General features: G+C 56.3%; 2 protein-coding genes across 3 annotated transcripts; both read left to right on the forward strand.

Annotated features, from left to right (window-relative positions):
• The first annotated feature begins 276 nt into the window (after window positions 1-276).
• On the forward strand, window positions 277-5,802 carry PGLYRP2 (peptidoglycan recognition protein 2). Its single transcript, XM_039243280.1, has 6 exons — window positions 277-340; window positions 1,856-2,354; window positions 2,418-2,983; window positions 3,793-4,003; window positions 4,535-4,832; window positions 5,695-5,802. Exons 1-6 carry the CDS (start codon window positions 277-279, stop codon window positions 5,782-5,784), a joined length of 1,728 nt encoding a protein of 575 aa, XP_039099211.1. The 3' UTR covers window positions 5,785-5,802.
• Window positions 5,803-8,104: 2,302 nt separating this feature from the next.
• RASAL3 (RAS protein activator like 3) lies at window positions 8,105-19,314 on the forward strand. 2 transcript variants are annotated; one of them, XM_039243251.1, is made up of 18 exons: window positions 8,105-8,159; window positions 8,289-8,623; window positions 10,499-10,629; window positions 10,779-10,857; window positions 10,967-11,028; window positions 11,411-11,481; window positions 12,105-12,231; window positions 12,314-12,412; window positions 12,861-13,403; window positions 13,773-13,917; window positions 14,175-14,319; window positions 15,175-15,411; window positions 15,552-15,753; window positions 15,858-15,976; window positions 16,856-17,246; window positions 17,537-17,694; window positions 18,221-18,284; window positions 18,389-19,314. In XM_039243251.1, exons 2-18 carry the CDS (start codon window positions 8,302-8,304, stop codon window positions 18,530-18,532), a joined length of 3,039 nt encoding a protein of 1,012 aa, XP_039099182.1. In that variant the 5' UTR covers window positions 8,105-8,159; window positions 8,289-8,301; the 3' UTR covers window positions 18,533-19,314. The 2 variants fall into 2 exon arrangements, with proteins under 2 accessions (XP_039099182.1, XP_039099184.1); XM_039243253.1 differs by lacking the exons at window positions 18,221-18,284; window positions 18,389-19,314 and having other exon boundaries at window positions 16,856-17,369; window positions 17,537-17,581.
• Window positions 19,315-20,054: the final 740 nt, after the last annotated feature.

Consider the following 20,054-nt stretch of genomic DNA (forward strand, 5'->3'; position numbering starts at 1 on the left):
CCCCTCCTGGGCTGGGCCTGGCTTGCTGACCCTTGACCTCAGCCTGGGAGGGACAGGAGAGGATGGGGGAGCCCCTGAAACCAGAGGACCTTGACACAGGCCACTCTGTCCTCATGTTCCTGCTACTGCCCGCCCACAGCTCTGCAAGGGGCAGCTGTGTCATTCACCACTGGACTTTGACAGTAGCCAAAGGCACCACTCAATTCTCTCTTCCAGTTCCGTCAAGGTCTCCGCTGAGGTCAGCTGGATACGTCCCTCAGAAGCTAGAACCCCACAATGGTGGCCCGGAGTGTCCTCTGGATCCTGTTTGGATTGCTGCTGTGGCCGGAGCCTGGGACAGGTGGGTCAGAAGGCAGAGACCTGGGGCCAGGACTTGATGCTGCAAAAGTATATTGCTGGCCTCCTCTGTGTCCAGCCCTGTACAGGGTGAGGCCCCCGTCTCAAGGAACCTTCAGTCTCCAGAGGCTCCCAGCCCCTTAGGGTCAGGACTCAGGAGCTGGGGGAAGGATTTGGGGCCAGAAGAACAAAAATCAGGATCATTTCCTGGAAGAGGGGACACAGATTCCTGACAGGAAGAAGGAAAAAAATCTCACTGGGAGAAGAAGGAATGGGTATTTTAGGCAAAGAGAAGAATAAAATTATAGAGGAAACACAGTGTGGACTGTCTGGAGAAGAACCTGGATTCTAGACAGAGTGTAAGGATTAAAACTTCCTGGGTTCAAATCCTGCCTCTGCCACTTCCTAGCTGTGTGATTCTAGGCAGATGATTCAGCCTCTCCGTGCTCATCGGGTCGTTGCGTGCCTGGCACATAGTAAATGTTTAATAAATGTTAGCTGTCATTCAACATCCCACTCAGCTTCCTCAGTTCCAGGTTCAGGCCCTCAACATTTCCTTCACAGGGCACAGGCCCTCTCTCTCCTCCCTGGCCATCCTTAGAGATGCCTTTTCCTCTAAAATCCTCCAAACTCCAATCCATTAAGAAAAACTCCATTTTGGGGCGCCGGGGTGGCTCAGTCGGTTGAGCGTCCGACTTCAGCTCAGGTCATGATCTCACAGTTCGTAGGTTCGGGCCCCACAGAGGGCTCTGTGCTGACAGCTTGGAGCCTGGAGCCTGCCTCAGATTCTGTGTCTTCCTCTCTCTCTGCTCCTCCCCTGCTCATGCTCTCTCTCTCTCTCTCTCTCTCTCAAAACTAAGAAATAAAACATTTTTTTTTCTAGGAGAGAGAGAGACAGCGTGAGCAGGGGAGGGTCAGAGAGAGAGGGAGACACAGACTCTGAAATAGGCTCCAGGCTCCGAGCTGGCAGTCAGCACAGAGCCCGACGTGGGGCTCGACCCCGCGAACCGCGAGATCATGACCTAAGCGAAAGTCGGACGCTCAACCGACTAAGCCACCCAGGCGCCCCTAAAACATTTTTTAAAAAAGAAAAGAAAAACTCCATTTCCCCCTCAAAGCACCTGGGAGCTTTGCCCATTTTTATCCATCCCACTGACACCACCCTGGCTTTGGCTACCTTCATCACTTACCTCCACACTGTCTTCCCCTTCCCTTCTCTAGCCTCCCCCAAATCCATTCTCCACATGGCAGCCAAAGGAACAATCTTAGAATACCTACCAGGCCCTGTCTCTCTCCTGTTCATGAATCTGCCACGGCTCCCCAGTGCTCACTGATCATCTAAGCTCCTTAAATGGTTATCTGTGCCTCAGTTTCCTCATCTACACAAGAACAGTGCTGGTGGGGGGGTAGCAGGGGTGTCCAGTGAAGAGCCGGGGGCATTGAGAACATGTGAAAGCAGCAGGCGGAGGAAGAGGGGAGGTGCTGGGCCACTGCGCTAATGTTGTCTGTCTTCCTGCAGCGACCCTGCCTCTGCTCATGGACTCTGTCATCCAGGCCCTGGCTGAGCTCGAGCAGAAGGTACCAGCCACCAAGGCCAGGCACACTACTTCTGCGTGGCAGCTGTTAGCCCAGGAGTCAGGTCCCCACGATCTTCTCCATCACTTCCTGCTGGAGGGGCAGAGTCTCAAGGTCACCAAGCTAGACGCCCACCAACTGAGCCCAGAGCTTCGAGGTCTAACCAAGGACGTGGCCCAGCACGGTATTCGGGGCATGCAAGAATATGGAGTTGTGCTGGCACCAGATGGCTCAACCGTGGCTGTGGAGCCCCTTTTGGCGGGGCTGGAGGCGGGGTTGCAGGGGCGCAGGATTGTAAACCTGCCCTTGGACAGCACGGCCAGCCCTCTGGATGCTGGAGCCACTTTTCCAGACACTGAAGCTATGGTTCCCGATGTAAGAGCCACATCTCCAGGGTTCAGGGACGCCCTTCCAGATGTCATCTCTGCAGATGTTGGAGCCATGTCTTCAGACGTTAGAGCCGCAGAGCTAGATGTCAAACCCACCTCTCCAGGTGTTAGACCTAGCTCTCCAGATGTCCCGGTCATCTCTCCAGATGTCCAAGCTTCCTCACCGGGTACCAGAGCCAAATCCCCGACCACAGTGGACAGCCTGCTGGTGGTCACCCTGGCCAGGGACCTGGGTCTGGCCTTCCTCCAGGACCCTCAGACCTCGAGTCATTTAGGCCTGGGAACCGAGGGTTGCTGGGACCAGCTATCTGCTCCCCGGACCTTCACACTCTTAGACTCCAAGGCATCGCCAGTCACCATGGCCTTCCTCAATGGTGCCCTGGATGGGGCCCTCCTAGGAGAGTATCTAAGCCGAACTCCTGAGCCCCGGCCACCTCTCAGCCACCTACTGAGCCAATACTACGGAGCAGGGGTAGCCGGAGATCCAGGACTTCGCAGCAACTTCCGACGGCAGAACGGAGCTGCTCTGACTTCAGCCTCTACACTGACCCAGCAGGTGTGGGGGGCCCTGATTCTGCTACAGAGGTTGGAGCCAACACACCCTCATCTTCGGGGCATGGGCCAAGAACAGCTGGCACAGGTAGCAGCCAACGCTACCAAGGAATTCACTGAGGCCTTCCTGGGTGAGAAGAGCCCTAACCTCTGTGATCCACCCCCATCTCACAGATGCTACAGTCTTAGCCTCACGTTGTCAGAGGAACCTAGGCCTAGGGGATTCCAGAGGGAGAAATAAGGGTCCCGGCTGTGGGGGAGGGGGGACCCGGCATCCGCATAGGTAAAGGAAGGCTAGATTTGAGTCTTAAAGACTGAAAGTTCATCCAAAAAAAAAAAAAAAAAGGCAGGGGCAGGTAGAGAGAGAGCATTCCAAGAGGTGGGCTCAGCACACGCAAAGGCACAGAGGTTCAAATGGAAGTTCAGCCAGTTATTCCTGTGCATCATTAGGGAAGTTGCTTCACTTCTCTGAACCTCTCCTTCAGTGAAGTCTGGGGAAATCATTGCTTCCTCTTGGATGTACTGGGTGGTTAAAAACAGATGAGGCAGGTAAAGCAAGTAGCTTTACACAATTAGAGGACAATAAACAGGGACTGAGAGCCCCCCTTTTCTCATCGCAGCTGTCCCTCCCTAGAAATCAGAGCAGGGCCAGCTGGAGAGTGTTGGGTCCTGGACCGTAAAGAGCCTGAAAACAAGAGCTAAAATTCTTGGGGTTTATCCTCAAGGTGGTGGGAGTCAGAGCGGATGTTCCAACAGGACTGAGATACTGTTAAATTTAATGAAGTTAGATCCCCACGGCGGCCAGTGTGGGGTGAGACGGAAGTGTCCTCAAATTTGGAGGGAGGCTGGAGGGCTGGTCCATACGTGCGCTTTACCGAGGATGCAGGCGGCAGGCAGAGAAACGCTGGCTGACCCCAGCCCTGGACCCCCTTGTCCGCAGGGTGCCCGGCCATCCACCCTCGTTGCCGCTGGGGCGCAGCGCCGTATCGAGGCCACCCGACGCCGCTGCAGCTGCCCCTCGGGTTCCTGTATGTACATCACACGTACGTGCCCGCGCCTCCCTGCACGGATTTCGCGCGTTGCGCCGCCAACATGCGCGCTATGCAACGATTCCACCAAGATACTCGGGGTTGGGACGACATTGGCTACAGGTAAACTGAGCCCCGCTGAGCGAACCTTTTAGGGTGGAGCCTGGGGTGGGCGGAGCCTGACCCAGGGGGTGGGGTTTGGACAGGAGCCGACGCGGCGAGTTGGAGAAAATTTGGGGGGTGGGTGGGGCCAAGGGGGGAGGGGCGTGGCCTTGACTCCGGTCTGGGCCTTAACGGACCAGAAATACCAGACAGTGGGATTCTTGGGTCTGGTGTAGGAGCTAGGAGGGGAGCAAGACCAGTGGAAAGAGCTGGGTCTGAGAGACCATGACCTAGGACATGGTGAGAGAATATGACCTGGGACAGAAAAGGGCTCTGAATAGGGCAGGAGCTGTACTTGGGACAATGTGGAGGGGGCAGATCCAGAAAAACGGAACAGTTTCTGCGGTGGCACTTGGGGAGAGCCAGAGCGGCCGGGGGGGGGGGGGTAGGTCTTGGAGTGGAGGTGGCCCTTGATCCAGGTGCAGAATTGGGGGAGGGGGCCAGATGAAAGGCGGGGCCTCCCTCATACGTGCTTCCCCTTCCCCTCTACAGTTTCGTGGTAGGTTCGGACGGCTACGTGTACGAGGGCCGCGGCTGGCACTGGGTGGGCGCGCACACACGCGGCCACAACTCCCGCGGCTTCGGCGTGGCCTTCGTGGGCAACTACACTGCGGAGGTCCCGGCGAAGGCTGCGCTTCACATCGTGCAGGACGTGCTCCCTGGCTGCGCAGTGCGCGCCGGCCTCCTGCGGCCAGACTACCAGCTGCTTGGCCACCGCCAGCTCGTGCACACCGACTGTCCCGGGGACGCGCTCTTCAACCTGCTGCGCACCTGGCCGCGCTTCGCTGCGGTGAGTTCGAGACCCCACACTCCCTTGGCCTGCGGCCCAGCTTTCCGCACAAGCCCAGAGCTCAACCCGGACCCCCAACCTCAGCAGGCCCCGACTCCTTACTGTAACTCGTACGCCTACACAGATACCCCCGGCCCCGTCGCAGTCCATCTATTCAGGCAACCTAGGCCCAGACTTCAGTCCTGCTTACAACAGCCCCTACGCACTGTCCTCTGCTCACACAACCTCAGCAGAGCCCTGACCCAGCCAGCTTGTCCTTTACCCAGCCCCAACACCTCTGCCCTCCCAACCAAGGCATGGACTCCAACCATACACCAGCCTTTCTGCCCTCACAACCTCAGCCTGCGGCCTGCACAACTTACACCCAAGTTACCTCTTCTGCCTGTACAACCTCACCCAGACTACCCCCACCCCCTACCCAAAGGGCCCTCTATCTACACAACACTCACTTAGCCTTTGACCCTCTATAGAAAACCGCTTTGCCTGCACAACCTCTACCCAGCTCCTAACCTTGTGCTGCAGTCCTCTGCCCAGCCTCAGCCCTAAGGATGCTTGCTCAGCCCCAGCCTCCCTGACCCCTGATGACAGTTCTCATGCTGGAGCAATCTAGGTCCAGCCAGCACCACCTTGGCCTGATGACCCCACCCAGGCCATCACCTCGATCACCAAAACACCTCTATATTCACACCTGCACAACCTCATCTTACCTGCACACTGCCACCCTGTTTCATTAACCTGGTCTGCAGTCTCCACTGTACGCACACCCTCACTTTGAGCTTCTGTCTTCTTCCCTATCCAGGGTCCCACCATGATGGGGGCAGACCCCCACTCCCCAAGCCTCACACTCCCCTGTCTTTTCTAGAACGTGAAACCAAGAACAGCCAGGAGGGCCTCTAGAAGATCCAAAAGGAAGCCACCTCCCATGATCCTGCCAGCCACAGACCTCCAATAAAGAGATGGTGGAAAGAAAGCCTGTGTCTGTGCATTGTCTGTGTCTGCACACGTTGTTTTAATTTGCGTTTTTCTAGAAACAGACTGGAGACAAGAGTTCCAATGCAAGTAGTTTGCTTCAGAGGTGAAGGTGATCCTAGGACATATCAGTTGGGGATTGAAGAAGAGAGGTTGGGAAGGAAGGCATCCAGGAAGGGGTACATTATCAAGCAAGTTGGCACTGTGGGGACATGGAGCTCAATCCCACTGGGGACAGGCAGGGAACTGTGTAAGACACACCTCAGAGTCATCCCACCCAAGAGGCAAGGGAACTGGGGTATTGATTCTCCAGACCTCATTGTCATTGGCTAACGGCTAATCTTGGGGAGGCATTAATTCTCTGGCACTTCGGGGCTGCTTACTGCCTAGAGAGGGAGAGCAGTCTCCATCCATCAGAGAAAGATCTCCAGCAAAAATGCAGGGAGTTAGGAGGGGATCAGTATTCAGTGAAGTGAGAAAGACTCAGGGACACATCAGAACATGAGGAAACTCTACGTGTGTGTGCAGTGAATGGATTGAGTGCAGCAGGAATGAGGTGGGCATATCTAAGGTGTGTGCACCTGGGTGAACATGTCCAGCTCCAGGAAAAGGGTCTTTGACCCTCATGGAAGATCCTACTCCTTGGGATGAGTTATAGAATTTGTGAGGCACAGGGCAAAGTGAAAAAACAGAGTGCTTTGTCCAAAAAGCAGGAACTTTGGGGTGCCTGAGTGGCTCAGTGGGTTGGGCATCCAACTCTTGGTTCCGGCTCAGGTCATGGTCTCGCAGTTGGTGGGTTTCAGCCCCCCATCGGGCTCCATGCTGACAGTGCAGACACTTCAAGACAGTGACAGCAAAGCATTAAATGTGGTGTGGAGCCTTTCTAAGCATGGCAGTCCTGGATGACTGCCCAGGCCACATGCCCATGAAGGCGGTCCCACCCATCCCCATCCTGTGGATTTTGGTCACCCTTGCCTTTGCACAAACTGTTCCTTCTACCTGGCATGCTCTTCCCATGGTCAGCTCCTTATGCTTTGGGTCACACATGTCACCTCTTCAGGGAAGTCCTCCTGGATCTTTCCACTTCTGCTCAGCCTCTACTCCAGTCTATTTTCCTCCAATTCCTACTCACCAGCTAGAAATGTCCAGCGTTTATGTCCACGATGTTTTCCTCACTAGACTGTGAGCCCCAGGAGGGCAAGAACCAAATCTGTTTAGTTCCCTGTGGCTTCCCCAGCACCTAGTACCTAGTATGTAAGCATTCAAGAAGCATTTATTGAAAAAACAAGGCCTCCTGTTATGAACCTTCTGTAACTAATATTATCATCTTGTTTTACAAATAAGGAAACCGAGGCTCAAAGAGAGGAAGTGACTTGTTGGAGGTCACACAGTGAGAGAAGGACCAGCTGGTACTGGAGCCCACTCCTGGGACCAGGATTTGATGGACTCTCATGCTGACTCACTTATTTCTCAGAACAGAATTTGCCCATCTCTTTTTACAAGTAAACACTCATTGAGGTATAAAGAGACATGGGGAAGTGCACCGAAATGCATAGCTCAATACATTTTCAAAACAGAACACACCAAGGTAACCAGCGCCCAGTTCAAGAAACGGGACATGTTAAACTTCTTATGTGACTTTCACCTCAATTAGGGGGAAAGATATCAACTCCCAGGAGTTTCCCTCATGCTCCACTACCCTCTTCTAAAGGAGATGGATATCCTGACCTGTTACACATAGTTTTGCCTCCTTTGCAAGTTTATATAAAAGGAACCGCACGGTAGTTACTCTTCATGGTTTGTGATTCATCCGAGTTGAACCATTCAGCAGCTTGTTCATTTTATTCCACTGTGGGAAGAGATACAACTTCTTCATTCTGCAGTAGAAGGACACTTGAGTTGCCGCCAGTGCCGTGCTATTTACAGATAGCACTAGTGGTTATGTCTATCGGGTGTAGACCTCCCACTGTAACTGCTGGGTCTGAGGAGAGGTGTGTAGTCAATGTTAGTGTATCATGCCCGTTTTCCAACGTGGGTGAAGTGATCTACACTCTGGCCAGCAGAGACCCCCAGGTGCTCTGTATTCTCAGCAGCCCTTGGTCAGTATGTACCCATTTTGCAGAGAAGACGTCTGAAATTCAGAGAGGGGCACTGCTGCCTCCCAGTCAGTGAGAGATTCTGGGTCCTACTCTGTCACCTCTCACCACCTCTCCTCCCGCATCCTGCCCCCACTGTGCCCTCCCAGCCTGGCTGTGGGGTGGGGTGGGACAGACAGGGTCACGTGGAGTTGCGTTCAGCGGGAGGAAGCCAGGCACGGTGCAGACGGCTGCCGATTTTGGGGCTGGTCGGGAAATCAAGGTAAGGGAGGGAGGGCATGTGGCCTCTAAGGGGGTTCCCTGGGGGCGGAGCTGAGAGTGGGGAGGGGGACTAGATGAGGACAGCATGTGGGAACATACTGGGCAGAACTGTCACCCTCTTGTCCCCCAGGAGAACCCCCGCCATGGACCCACCATCACCGTGCAAGGCCTCCCACACCCAGCCTGCAGCTTCGTCCCCGCTAACCTCCTACCGCTGGCACACAGGGGGGGATGGGGAGAAAGTGGCTGGAGGGTCCCGCTGGGGCCGACTTGCAGGCTGGGGGAGGGCGCTAAGCCACCAGGAGCCCGTGGTCAGCAGCCAGCCAGCCTCGCGCTCGCTGTTCCGGCGTGTCCTCTCTGCGCCCCCCAAGGAATCGCGCACAAGCCGCCTCCGGCTATCCAAGAGCCTCTGGGGGAGGCATAAGAGCCTACCGCTGGAACCAGAGCCGGAGCCCCAGGCCCCAGGTAATGGCTCCCCCACCCGGGCTGGGAGGCCGGATGCTCGGGTTTTGTCTGCCTCCAGAGCATCAGCTACAGACACAGGAAGTTGTGGGGAGTGCAAAAGCCCAGCAGGAAGTGGCTGGGGCCCAGCTGCCCTCTTCCCTCTTCCCCCTCACACAGGCACTGGGGGTGGGGGGAGTGGTGGGGGCCCTGCGGGGCTGCGGGTCCATCCTGGGGAAGGGAGAGGGAATAGACTCGGGGTAGCACTGTCCAGATGCCAAATGGCTCTTGGCCCCAGTGGGTCTCTCCTCGAAGCCAATAGCCTAGACTCATTGTCTCCCACCTGGGGACCCATCTCAGCTGCCTCCTGCTCTCCAGCCCTTCCGCCTGCACAGCTCAAGTTCCTTCATCTCCTTGAACCTCAGCCTCTCCATCAGCTAAATGGGGATCATAATCCCTACCTTAAAACATATTTTATCTCATTGACTCTCATTCATTCATTCATTCATTCATTCGCTCATTCAAACACAGATCTGTTGTGCCTTTACTATATGCCAGGCCTTGATTTAGCCACTAAGGACACAGCAGTGAACAAAAGAGATGAAACTGCCTGCCCCAAGTAGCTCACAGTGTTGTGGGCATGACAGACAGTAAACAGAAAATGATAGATGGGGCTGTTACACAGAGGGACCTAGAAGAGTAAGGGATGCATGAAGCCTGGAGCTCATGAACGTAGCCCTAGCCCAAGGCCCAGCATGTTCTTTTTTTTTTCTTTCAATGTTTTATTTATTTCTAGGAGAGAGAGAGAGACAGGGGGAGGGTCAGAGAGAGAGGGAGTCACAGACTGAAATAGGCTCCAGGCTCTGAGCTGGCAGTCAGCACAGAGCCCGATGCGGGGCTCGAACCCACGAACCGCGAGATCATGACCTAAGCGAAAGCCAGACGCTTAACCTACTAAGCCACCCAGGTGCCCCCCAAGGCCCAGCATGTTCTAAGTGATCTATGAACAAGTGGAGCTATTTATTCCCCTGATGGGAAAACCATAGGCTAGACAGGTAATCGGGGGGGGGGGGGAGTGTTAACTCAGCCCTTCTATTCCCGGAAGCTCTTTTCATATGCCCATTTTGCAGAGGTATTGCTTCAACCCCTTACTCCATAGGATCCAGAGAGAGTTCCAACAAGCAGGACTGCTCCTCCCCTGCTCAAATACCACACATGGTTCCCCATTACCCCCCAGGATAAAATCCCACAGCTCTCTAACTGACATGCAAGTTTCTGCACCAATCTCTTCCTGGACCTTTCCCTGTAGCCTCTGAGCCCTCTGAGCCCTTCTTGCCTTTCCTGGGCATCTGCCATCTCCCAGCCATTGCTCAAACTGCTCTTGCCACTGTCCCCACCATCCCTGTCAAAATCCAACCTGCTGTTCAAGACCCAGTGCAAATCTACTGTTTCTGGAGACTTTCTCTGACCCACCATGCCACCACCTCCCCCTACATGACCTTACTTCTATTCCTTTCTCAAACGTTGAATGCCTTCCACCCTGCATTAGTTATTTATGTAAAGAACCAAGGATGCTGGTCTTCAGTTTCCTCCTTGGCAAAATGGGGGTTCTAATAGGCCTTTGAATGGCTTTTGGAGGATTAAATGAGAGAAGGCGCATGGCGCTGTAAACACAGTACAGGGAACATGTGTGCCCTACCCACGGCGTGTGGGGACAAGGCCCAGACAGGGGTGGGAACTTGTCCAACAACCCAGCCTGACAAGCCTGCTGGGAGGGCTGGGGTCGGGGGGAGAGGAGACACTTGGGAGGGAACCCCCGATGAGCCTCTGTGAATGGAGAGGGTACTCTGAGGGAGAGGGACAGACTCTCACATCCCTGGCACCCCCTCCTCTACCCAGAGCCTGAGGCAGAGCCAGAGACCCCTGCCCCACAGATCCCAGAGGCCCCCACACCTGACGTACCCATCTGGAACATTGGGGCCTTCACCCTGCTTGATGGCAAGCTGGTGCTCCTTGGCAATGAGGAGGAGGTGAGAAGGTGCACAGGGATGGGACGGGGGGGCGGGGGGGAGGAAGAGGGCGGGAAGGAGACAGATGAGTGGCGGGAGAGGGTAATGGAAACGTGTCTGCCTCTCCTGTCTGCCTCCCCTTTACGGCTACCCACTCTCACGGAGAACAGGGTCCTCGCCGGCCCCGGCTGGGGAGTGCTAGCTCTGGGGGCAGCATCCAGGTGGCCATGGGGAGCCTCAGGGATCCAGGTAAGTTGTTTCAGAGGTGAGGAGGGTTGGGACACCTGGGAGCCTGTCAAGGTGGGGCAGAATCCAAGACAATCCCGCTCCGCAACCTTCCACCCCTGACCATTTACAGATCGGATCCCTGGAAAGATGGAGCCGGAGGCTGCTGGCCCCAACCAGGTCCACAATGTTCGGGTGAGACATCCAGGGGGAGGCAGAGGGGAGAGCAAAGGCTTCCAGACCCTCAGAGATGAAAGGGGACTCTTAGTGGGTGATCTTGGGCAGGTCACTGACCCTCTTTTGGCCTCAGGGCCCCCATCTGTCAGATGGTACAAATGAAGAGAACCTCTCTCTCCGGGTTGTTGATGAGAAGTCAGTAGAGAATGCAGAATAGCCTAGGATCGGTGCTTTAGAAAGGGGGGTGCTGTTGGCTGCCTTTATTATTACTGCTAATACAGCCCGAGCTTGTGGTCCCCTCAAACCAGCAGACCATCCAGGACACCCTGGGGGGTGGGGGTGGGAAGAAGCTGAGGAGGGAGAACAAGGTTCTGCCCGGCTGATGTCCCCTTTCCCATAGGGATTGCTCAAAAGGCTGAAAGAGAAGAAAAAGGCCAGGTCAGAGCTCGGAGCCAATGCCTCCCGGGATGGGTAAGAATCTCTGAGGGGCCGGAGGGATGGGGTTGCACTGTCACCTCCACCTGCCCATCATTCCCTCCTTCATCAAAAACCCCGATACAGCCTCTGCTGTGTCCTGCCACATGTTGAGCAATGCTGGGGCCACTGAAAGACCCCGGCAGGAACTACCCCTCCCCCGAAGGGTGGGGGCAGAGTCTGACACAATAACTCTAAATCAGGAACTAAGTCAACACGAAGGTTTGGGAGCATCAGATCTGAAGGATGAGCTAAGAGCTAAGGATCTGAAGGATGGATGGAAGTCAACTAGGCCAAGAAGGCCAGGAAAAGTGTTCTGGGCCAGGAAACAGGGAGTGCAAAGGCCAAGGGGCCAGATGAAGCGACAAAAACAAGGCCAGTATGACTGGAGTTCAGAGAAAGGGATTAAGTGGGCGTAAATGAGGTCAAGAGGTGACAAGGGCTGTACCATATGGGGTCATATAGGCCACCATAAGGAACTGAGTGTACCCTAAAAGGTTAGGTTCAAGTCCAGTTTAGGTTCAAGTTCATCCTGGCCTCCCTCCACCCTTCAGGCTATAGGGAGTGGGTTGGCCGTCACAAGAGAACAATGACCACTTGTTGAACCGCCCCCTCCTCAGAACGCCCAGTGCTCTGGGCTCTCGGGAATCGCTGGCCACACTCTCCGAGCTGGACTTGGGGGCCGAGCGGGATGTGCGTGTCTGGCCCCTGCACCCCAGCCTCCTGGAGGAGCCCCATTGCTTCCAGGTAAACGCAGACGACTCTGCGTCTGACCCAGACCCTTTGGGCGCCGCCCTTGTCCTCAACCCTGGATCCTCATCCCCCACAGGTAACTTGGGCGGGCGGGAGCCGCTGCTTTTCATGTCGCTCCGCCACTGAGAGAGACCGCTGGATCGAGGACCTTCGCCGCCACTTTCAACCCAGCCAGGTCCGTACGGATTAGCAGGACCTGGAGGCCCCGCCCACGGCCTCGGCCCTGCCCTTTCCCCGCCCACCGCCCACGCGCGCCCTAACGCGGCTCCGAGAAACACTTCCCCGCTAACACCTTTGCAACTACTCCGGGACCGTCCGCAGCTCCCTTCCATTACCAGCCCCTGGCACAAAACCCGCGTCCCTTCTATTCAATCCGGGCCCTATTTGCACCCAAAGCCCCACCTACCAGGCAAACACCAAGTCCCCACCCCGCGGCTACCCCTCCTTACCCTGGGGTCCGGATCTCGACGCGAGAGCCCAGAAAAGCTAGAGGGCTTCCGCAGAACCACCTTGAGACCGCCGTGGGCCCTGTCATCCCCCAAGGGCCCAGCGATCTCCCTGGGGGCACGGTCCCCACGTCGAGCACCGACGCCTCCTCCCAACCCACTCCACTGCGTCCGCAGGACAACTTGGAGCGGGAGGAGACGTGGCTGAGCGTGTGGGTGCACGAGGCAAAAGGGCTGCCGCGCGCGGCGGCGGGGACCGCGGGAGTGCGCGCCGAGCTGTGGCTGGACGGCGCGCTCCTGGCGCGCACAGCGCCGCGGGCTGGCCGGGGCCAGCTCTTCTGGGCCGAGCGCTTCCACTTCGAGGCGCTGCCTCCGGCACGTCGCCTGTCGCTGCGGCTGCGCGGAGCTGGCCCAGGGGGAGCGACGCTGGGCCGCGTGGCACTGGCACTGGAAGAGCTGGGCGTCCCCCGCGCCCCCGCCGCGGGCCTGGAGCGCTGGTTCCCGCTGCTCGGGGCGCCGGCAGGCGCAGCGCTGCGGGCGCGGATCCGAGCGCGGCGCCTGCGTGTGCTGCCGTCCGAGCGCTACAAGGAGCTGGCGGAGTTCCTCACCTTCCATTACGCGCGCCTCTGCGGGGCGCTGGAGCCCGCGCTGTCGGCCCAAGCCAAGGAGGAGCTGGCGGCTGCCATGGTGCGCGTGCTGCAGGCCACCGGCCGGGCTCAGGTGCGGCTCTGCGACGGGGCGGACCCGAGTGACCAGAGGCTGACTGACCGCGTGCCCCGGGGAGCAGGGTGTAAGGGGGGCCGGTGGCGCAGGACCCCAGGTGCACAGACGAGGGGCGGGGCACCATCAGGGGAGGAGCCTGAGCTTCAGCTGCGAGGCGTGGGGCCTGAACTGAGACTCTGAGCTGAAGGATTTAAATTTCTGCTGTGAGGGGTGGTGGTTCCCGCCTTGTGAGCCCTAGCTGTGAGGACAGGGCCTGAGCAGCAGCTATGAGGGGCGGGGCCTGTGTCCCAGGTGTGAGACCGGGTTAGGGCTCGTATTCCCCCTGGCTGTCGGCTCTCCGAGCAACATGAACCCCACTGTGCCCAGGCACTGGTGACAGACCTGGGCACCGCAGAGCTGGCACGCAGTGGAGGCCGTGAGGCGCTGCTGTTCCGGGAAAACACATTGGCCACCAAGGCCATCGATGAGTACATGAAGCTGGTGGCACAGGATTACCTCCAAGAGACTCTGGGTGAGCCAGAGAGTGAATGTCAGAGGCTGTCTGGGTGGGCTCGGGAACCCCAAGGGAGACCTGGGAGTTCCTAGGTAACCTGGAGGCTGGTAGTGGGTGGTGCCTTCAGGGGTGCTGAAATCCTGGCGGCAACTGGGGACTCCCCCGGAGATGTTAGGTGTCCCCGGAGGAAGCTGGAGATGGAGTTGGAGGCCAAGTGTGGTGGGGGGTTCTGGTGGTCATGGCCCTGGCCCCTGTCTGGCTGTGCTGAACTGCAGGGCAGGTGGTGCAGCGCCTCTGTGTCTCCACCGAGGACTGTGAGGTGGACCCCAGCAAGTACCCGGGCCCAGAGCTGCCACAGCACCAGGCCAGGCTGCGAAACAGTTGTGAGGAAGTCTTCCAAAAGATCATCCACTCCTACAAGTAAGAATAAGGGCCCCAGCACCTGAGCCTACCCCTACATCTCATGCACTGTGCTAATACCCCTGACTCCTAATTGGGTTGCCAGGTAAAATACAGGATGCCCAGTTAAATGTGATGTAACATTTGAGACATACTGATACTACAAAAAAAAAAAAAAAAAAGTGCATTTCTTATCTGAAATTCAAGTTTACTATTTGTCCTGAAATTTTATTTGCTATATCTGGCAACCCATTCCCAATGTCACGTCAATTTGGGGTTACTGACCACGAATAACCTGGGACCCAATTCCTTGTCCTCTAACTACAGGTGACCCCATACCCTAATTCCATGCCACCTGACCCCAGTTAACATAGGACCTCAGTCATGACCTCTGATTCCAGGTGATGCTAACCCCCAATCCCATGACCCTTGACCTTAAATGACCCTGATCCCCAAATCCCATCACAAGAAAACTGGGATTCCAATTCCTTGGATTCTGACTCTAGGTGAACCAAAGGTCTAGTCCCACGTCACTTGGGACATCAATACCATGATTTCTGAGCTTGGGTTACCTTGTAACTTCAAGCCCATCCTACTTTATATAGTGTAATCTGGCACCCCAAACTCCTATCCAGTTATAGTTAGATCCCAAGCTCATGGACTCTATCCCCGTGCGAACCTGTATCCCGATCTCCAAGATAACTGACCCCAGAGGTGATAACTATACCATAAATCATGATCCAAGTGTTATCCCCAGTGTCTCCAATCCTGGCACCCACAATGCAGGTGACTCCTGACTTCTGACCTTAGGACTTTAACATGAGTATGACCTTTATGCCCACCTTCCTCCTCTGACCATTGCCTCTTCTGCCCCAGCTGGTTCCCAGCGGAGCTGGGCACTGTGTTCTCAGATTGGAGAGAAGCATGCAAGGCACGTGGCTCTGAGGCACTGGGCCCCCGACTGGTGTGTGCCTCTCTCTTCCTGCGGCTCCTGTGTCCTGCCATCCTGGCCCCCAGCCTCTTCGGTCTGGCACCAGAGCACCCCCCACCTGGCCCAGCCCGCGCCCTCACACTGATCGCCAAGGTCATCCAGAACCTCGCCAACAGTGCCCCGTAGGTGCTAGAAGGCTGACCCCATCCTTAGCTGGGAGGCTGGGTGCCCCCTGGCTGGGACACCCCCTCCCCCGAGAGGATGCCAGGGGAATGGGGTGGCAGATGCCTAGTTTGACCCACCCAGTCTGCCCTTGACCCAGGTTTGGTGAGAAGGAGGCCTACATGGGCTTCATGAATAGCTTCCTGGAGGATCATGGGCCAGCTATGCAACACTTCCTGGACCGAGTGGCCATGGTGGATGTGGATGCAGCGCCCAGTGGTTACCAGGGCAGCAGTGACCTAGCCCTCCAGCTGGCAGTCCTGCACGCCCAGCTCTGTACCATCTTTGCTGAACTTGACCAGGTATAGCCAGAGCCCAGGGTATATGTGGGGTAGGGAGGCAAGAGGTCGGGGAGCGTCTGGCCCTAAAGAGCTTGCTTGCCATTCTCCTGGCAATGCCTCACCAGGCAACCCGTGACAGCCTGGAGCCGCTGCCCACCATCCTGCGAGCCATTGAGGAGGGCCGGCCTGTACCCGTGACTGTGCCAATGCGTCTCCCGCCACCCCCAGCCCAAGTTCACTCCAGGTAACCTGCTGCCTCAAGTCTGGTCCATTTCTGATGGGTGAGCGCAGAGGCAGAACCAAAGGCAAGCACAGGGTCAGACTGGGGTCAGCGGTCAGGAACAGGGTCACTTCGGGATTCTCCCTCAGAAACAGTGTTGCATAAAGATCAGAGGCTGGAGACGGGTCACCTGAGAAATCAGAGAGAAACTCACAGTATCCGACTGGGTCAGGTTGGAGCCCAAGGTGGGATTGGTCATTGCAGAGGTCAGGGTGAGGTCACATTTGGGGTGAGACAGAGAAAGTGACATTGTGGTCAGTGATGAGGGTCAGATTTCAGTGAGAGGTTGTGGATAGGGTCAAATCAGGGGTCCGATCAGGGTCAGATGTTAAGATGCGTCAACAAGGGTCAGGAACAGGTTCATATGGTAAGCAGAGTCATGCCTGGGGTCAAATGGGGTCTAGGGGTATAGGTAAAGTCATAGATATGGTCACAGTTAGGGACCATGGTCTGTGAAGAGGCAGACAGGGTCAGCTTCAGGTCAGAGGTCAGGGACAAAAGGAGGGTCAGATGGGGCAGAAAGGGGGTATTCCTGTGAGCAGAGGTCAAGCCCAGGGTCAGATTGGAATCAAAGGTTACAGAGATGACCAGGTCAAGAGTCACATCGTGTCAAAGGTCAGGGATAAGGCTAGAGAAGTCAAAAGTTAGATTGGGGTCAGGTGGACGATCATAGAGAGGACACTGTTGTCAGAAGTCCAGGGCAAGATCAGAGGTCAAAATGTGATTCCCTCAGCGACAGGGTCGCATAGAAGTAAAAGAAGTGAAATCATTTCTGGTCAGAGGTAGGTTTGGGGTCAACTCAGGGGCCAGTCAAGGATCTGAGCTCCCCCTTTCTCCTCCCAGCTTCTCTGCAGGGGAGAAGCCAGGCTTCCTGGCTCCCCGGGATCTCCCCAAGCACACCCCACTCATCTCCAAGAGCCAGTCTCTACGCAGCGTTCATGGCGCAGGGAGTTGGGCGCGACCGCAGCCGGACGAAGAGCGGCCCCCGCGGCTGCCCCGGCCGGTGCAGCGCACGCAGAGCGTCCCTGCGGGCCGCCCGGCTCGTCGCCGACCCTCTGCAGGGCCCCGGCCACGACCCAAAAGCTCGCTACGCACGGGGCCCGCTCCCCGTGGCCGGCCCTGGACCGGGGCCTCAGCATCGTTGCCTCGGAAGCCCTCGGTGCCTTGGCAGCGCCAGCTGGACCAGCCGCGGGACAGAGACCAGGCGCTGGGCACGCACCGACCCGTGGGCAAGGTGAGGTCCAGCTCAGGTCTGTGCACAGAGTGGGGAAGACGAAGCTGGAAAGACAAGAAGCCGGCAGGTCTGGGTTCAAATACCGAGCTCGCTGCGCTGTGTGACCACGGGACTAGTTAGTTTGTAAGCCTCTTCGATCCTCAGTTTCCTCCTTTGCAAAACTAGAGCGAGGTTTCCTAACGGGGCGGGGCAGTGAGAAGGCAGAGCGCAAGGGACAAGGAGGTCAGGGTTTTTCGGGGAGAAGGTGGGGCGGGACGACGGGTCACATTACAGCTGCTCTATTCCCACAGTTGGCAGAGCTGCAGTGTGAGGTGGCCGCACTGCGCGAGGAACAGAAGACTCTGTCCAGCCTCGTGCAGTCGCTGGGCACCCACATCCGGGCTTTGAAGGAGAAGCAGGAGCAGCTTCGGGGCCAGCTGCAAGAGCTGGACTCCAGGCTCCGCCAAGGGTGAGCCCCGCCGTCTCCATTAGCTCTGCCCCCGGGTCAGCTCGCTGTGATCAGATCTGCAGTGGCCCCACTTTCATGCAGGCCCTGCCTCTCAATCCCGCCCAAATCACTCCTGACAGGCCACGCCCCTCTGCCAGCCCCGCCCCAACACACCTGTCCCTCCCGCCTCTTAGCTCCTCCCACCCCAGTTCGGGGGCGAGTCCTATCCTCTAGGCCCCACTCCTCAATCAGTCCCTTCCCGAAAGATTGGTCCCGGGCCTCTCAGTCTGGTCACACCTCCATCCCAGTCCCTACATCACCCAGATTGTCCAAGCCCCGCCCCCAAGAGTTGCTCGGTCCTTTCCTCCCAGCCATTCAAGGTTCTGATTCAGCCCGGGCTTCAGTTTTGTCTAGGCCCCGCCCCTAGTGTAGACAAACTCCGCCTTGACGCTAAGCCCCGCCTCCCTGACTGCCTGGCTGTCCAACCCGGAGCTGGAACGGAGTTTCTCAGCCTCCGACCCTCCCTTCTTGCCCCTGATCCCCACAGGACCTCGCAGCTGGATCCAGAGAGTGGCCCTCCAAGCGGTGAAGAGCACAGGCTGAAAAGTCTGGTGAGACCCCTGCCCCAGCCGTGGGGAAGATCTGGGCGGTGAGGGAACCAGGGTTGGGGTGCAACCCTCCCCTGGCTCCGAGCCCACTGCCACTGCCTCTCCAGGAGCGCCGCCTGGCTGAGATGGAGAGTACTCAGGCCCAGCTGAGGAATGCGGTGCAGAGCCTGCAGCTTCTTTCAAGAACGCCGGGATCCCGGAGCCAGCCCCTCCCCCTCAAACCACCCTGTATCAACGGAGATACCACCTGAGCTGTCCGCCCTGCCTCACGTTGTCTGGGAGCAGATAGCCGGCCTGGAGGTCCGTCCGACCCCTGTTCCAGCCCTAAGTGGCCTACAGTGGGAAGTGCAGCTGTAGCTGCCAAAAAGTCTGGCACTATGAGGTTACCCAGTAAAATTTTGATTTCAGTAACATCGATGGATTTTTTTTGCCCCTAAGTGTTGCCAATCAGAAAGCACCCCCCTCCCACCATTCAGGTCTCCCAAATTCTCTCCTATTTGGAGGTCTCGTGGAAGGGATACATAAGGAGATTCTCACCCAGCTGTGTGACCTTAGACCTTTACTCTGTCAGAACCTCAATTTCCTCATCTGTAAAATGGACCTAAAGTTTCTTGAAGACCCATAGTTTAAGGTGTTCAATAAAAGGCATTCATCATTGTTAGAGGCAGCACCTGCTTCTCAATGAGGCCCAGTCCCCAGATGAGAGCATCTTTCTAGGCCCCCAAATCCCACACCATCTCCCTCATGACAGGGAAGGCATGGGTCTGTGAGGCAGATGAAGAAAGGGGTGAGTAGGTGTGAGGATGGTTGAGCTCCGTGGGTGTTGTTTGGGTAAGTGGGTGGACATTTGAATCATAGGTGGACGGATGGGTGAGAGGTAGGGTGAATGGGACAATAGGCAGATAAATAGGTTAGCATTTGGTGGATATTTGCCCTGGTAGGTGAGTACGTACGTAGGCGGGTAGCTGGGATAGGTATGTCAGCCTCAAAAAGGCCTGGATTACAGTAGAAAATAAATATGTGAGTTAACTGAGTAAGTGACTATATATCTATATCTATATCTATATCTATATCTATATATCTATATATCTATATCTATATATATATAGATATATATATCGCGTGAATATTTGTTGGGGTCTCCTGAGACTTGAGCTAGGCAGTGGTGAAACAATAACGAACAAAGCAGACGGGACTCCTTCATGGAGCTTACATTCTAGCGGAGGAGACAAGTAAATGTGCAACTGATGTCTGCATGGCTGGGTGAAAGGATGTGTGCAGGAATTGGTGGACGCTTGCTTGGTTGTATGGATAAGTAGTTACTTGTGTGGTGGGTGGATGGGTAGGTAGATGGGATGTGGATGGGTGGGCTGAGTGGGTGTTCAGATGGGTGGATGGTTGTTGGAATTTGCGAGAGTGGCTAGCTGGTTCACAGGACCAGATGTTGGTTGAGTAGTGGATGGATGAGTGGGTAGATGGGAAGTGAATGGGTGGTTTGAGTGGGTGTTTGGATGGATGGATGGATGGATAGGTGGTTAGTTGATTGAATGGATAGATGAGTGGTTGACTGGTTGAGTGTGTGGATAAATGGGTGGGGAGATGAATGGGTGGTTGAACATGTGGAAAGGTGGTGGATGGGAGAAGGTGGCAGCTTTGTTATGTATTCAGGAAAGGGTAGTTCTGGAGGCTGTGATCCTGGGGTTAGATGGAAAAAAGGGGCTTAGCGTTGGGGACCTAGGGCAGCTCTAGGGGCGTGGAGGTGCTGAAGTCCAG

The sequence above is a fragment of the Hyaena hyaena genome, unplaced genomic scaffold, assembly GCF_003009895.1.
Source record: "Hyaena hyaena isolate Hyena2069 unplaced genomic scaffold, ASM300989v1 scaffold_227, whole genome shotgun sequence".
Taxonomy (NCBI): Eukaryota; Metazoa; Chordata; class Mammalia; order Carnivora; family Hyaenidae; genus Hyaena; species Hyaena hyaena.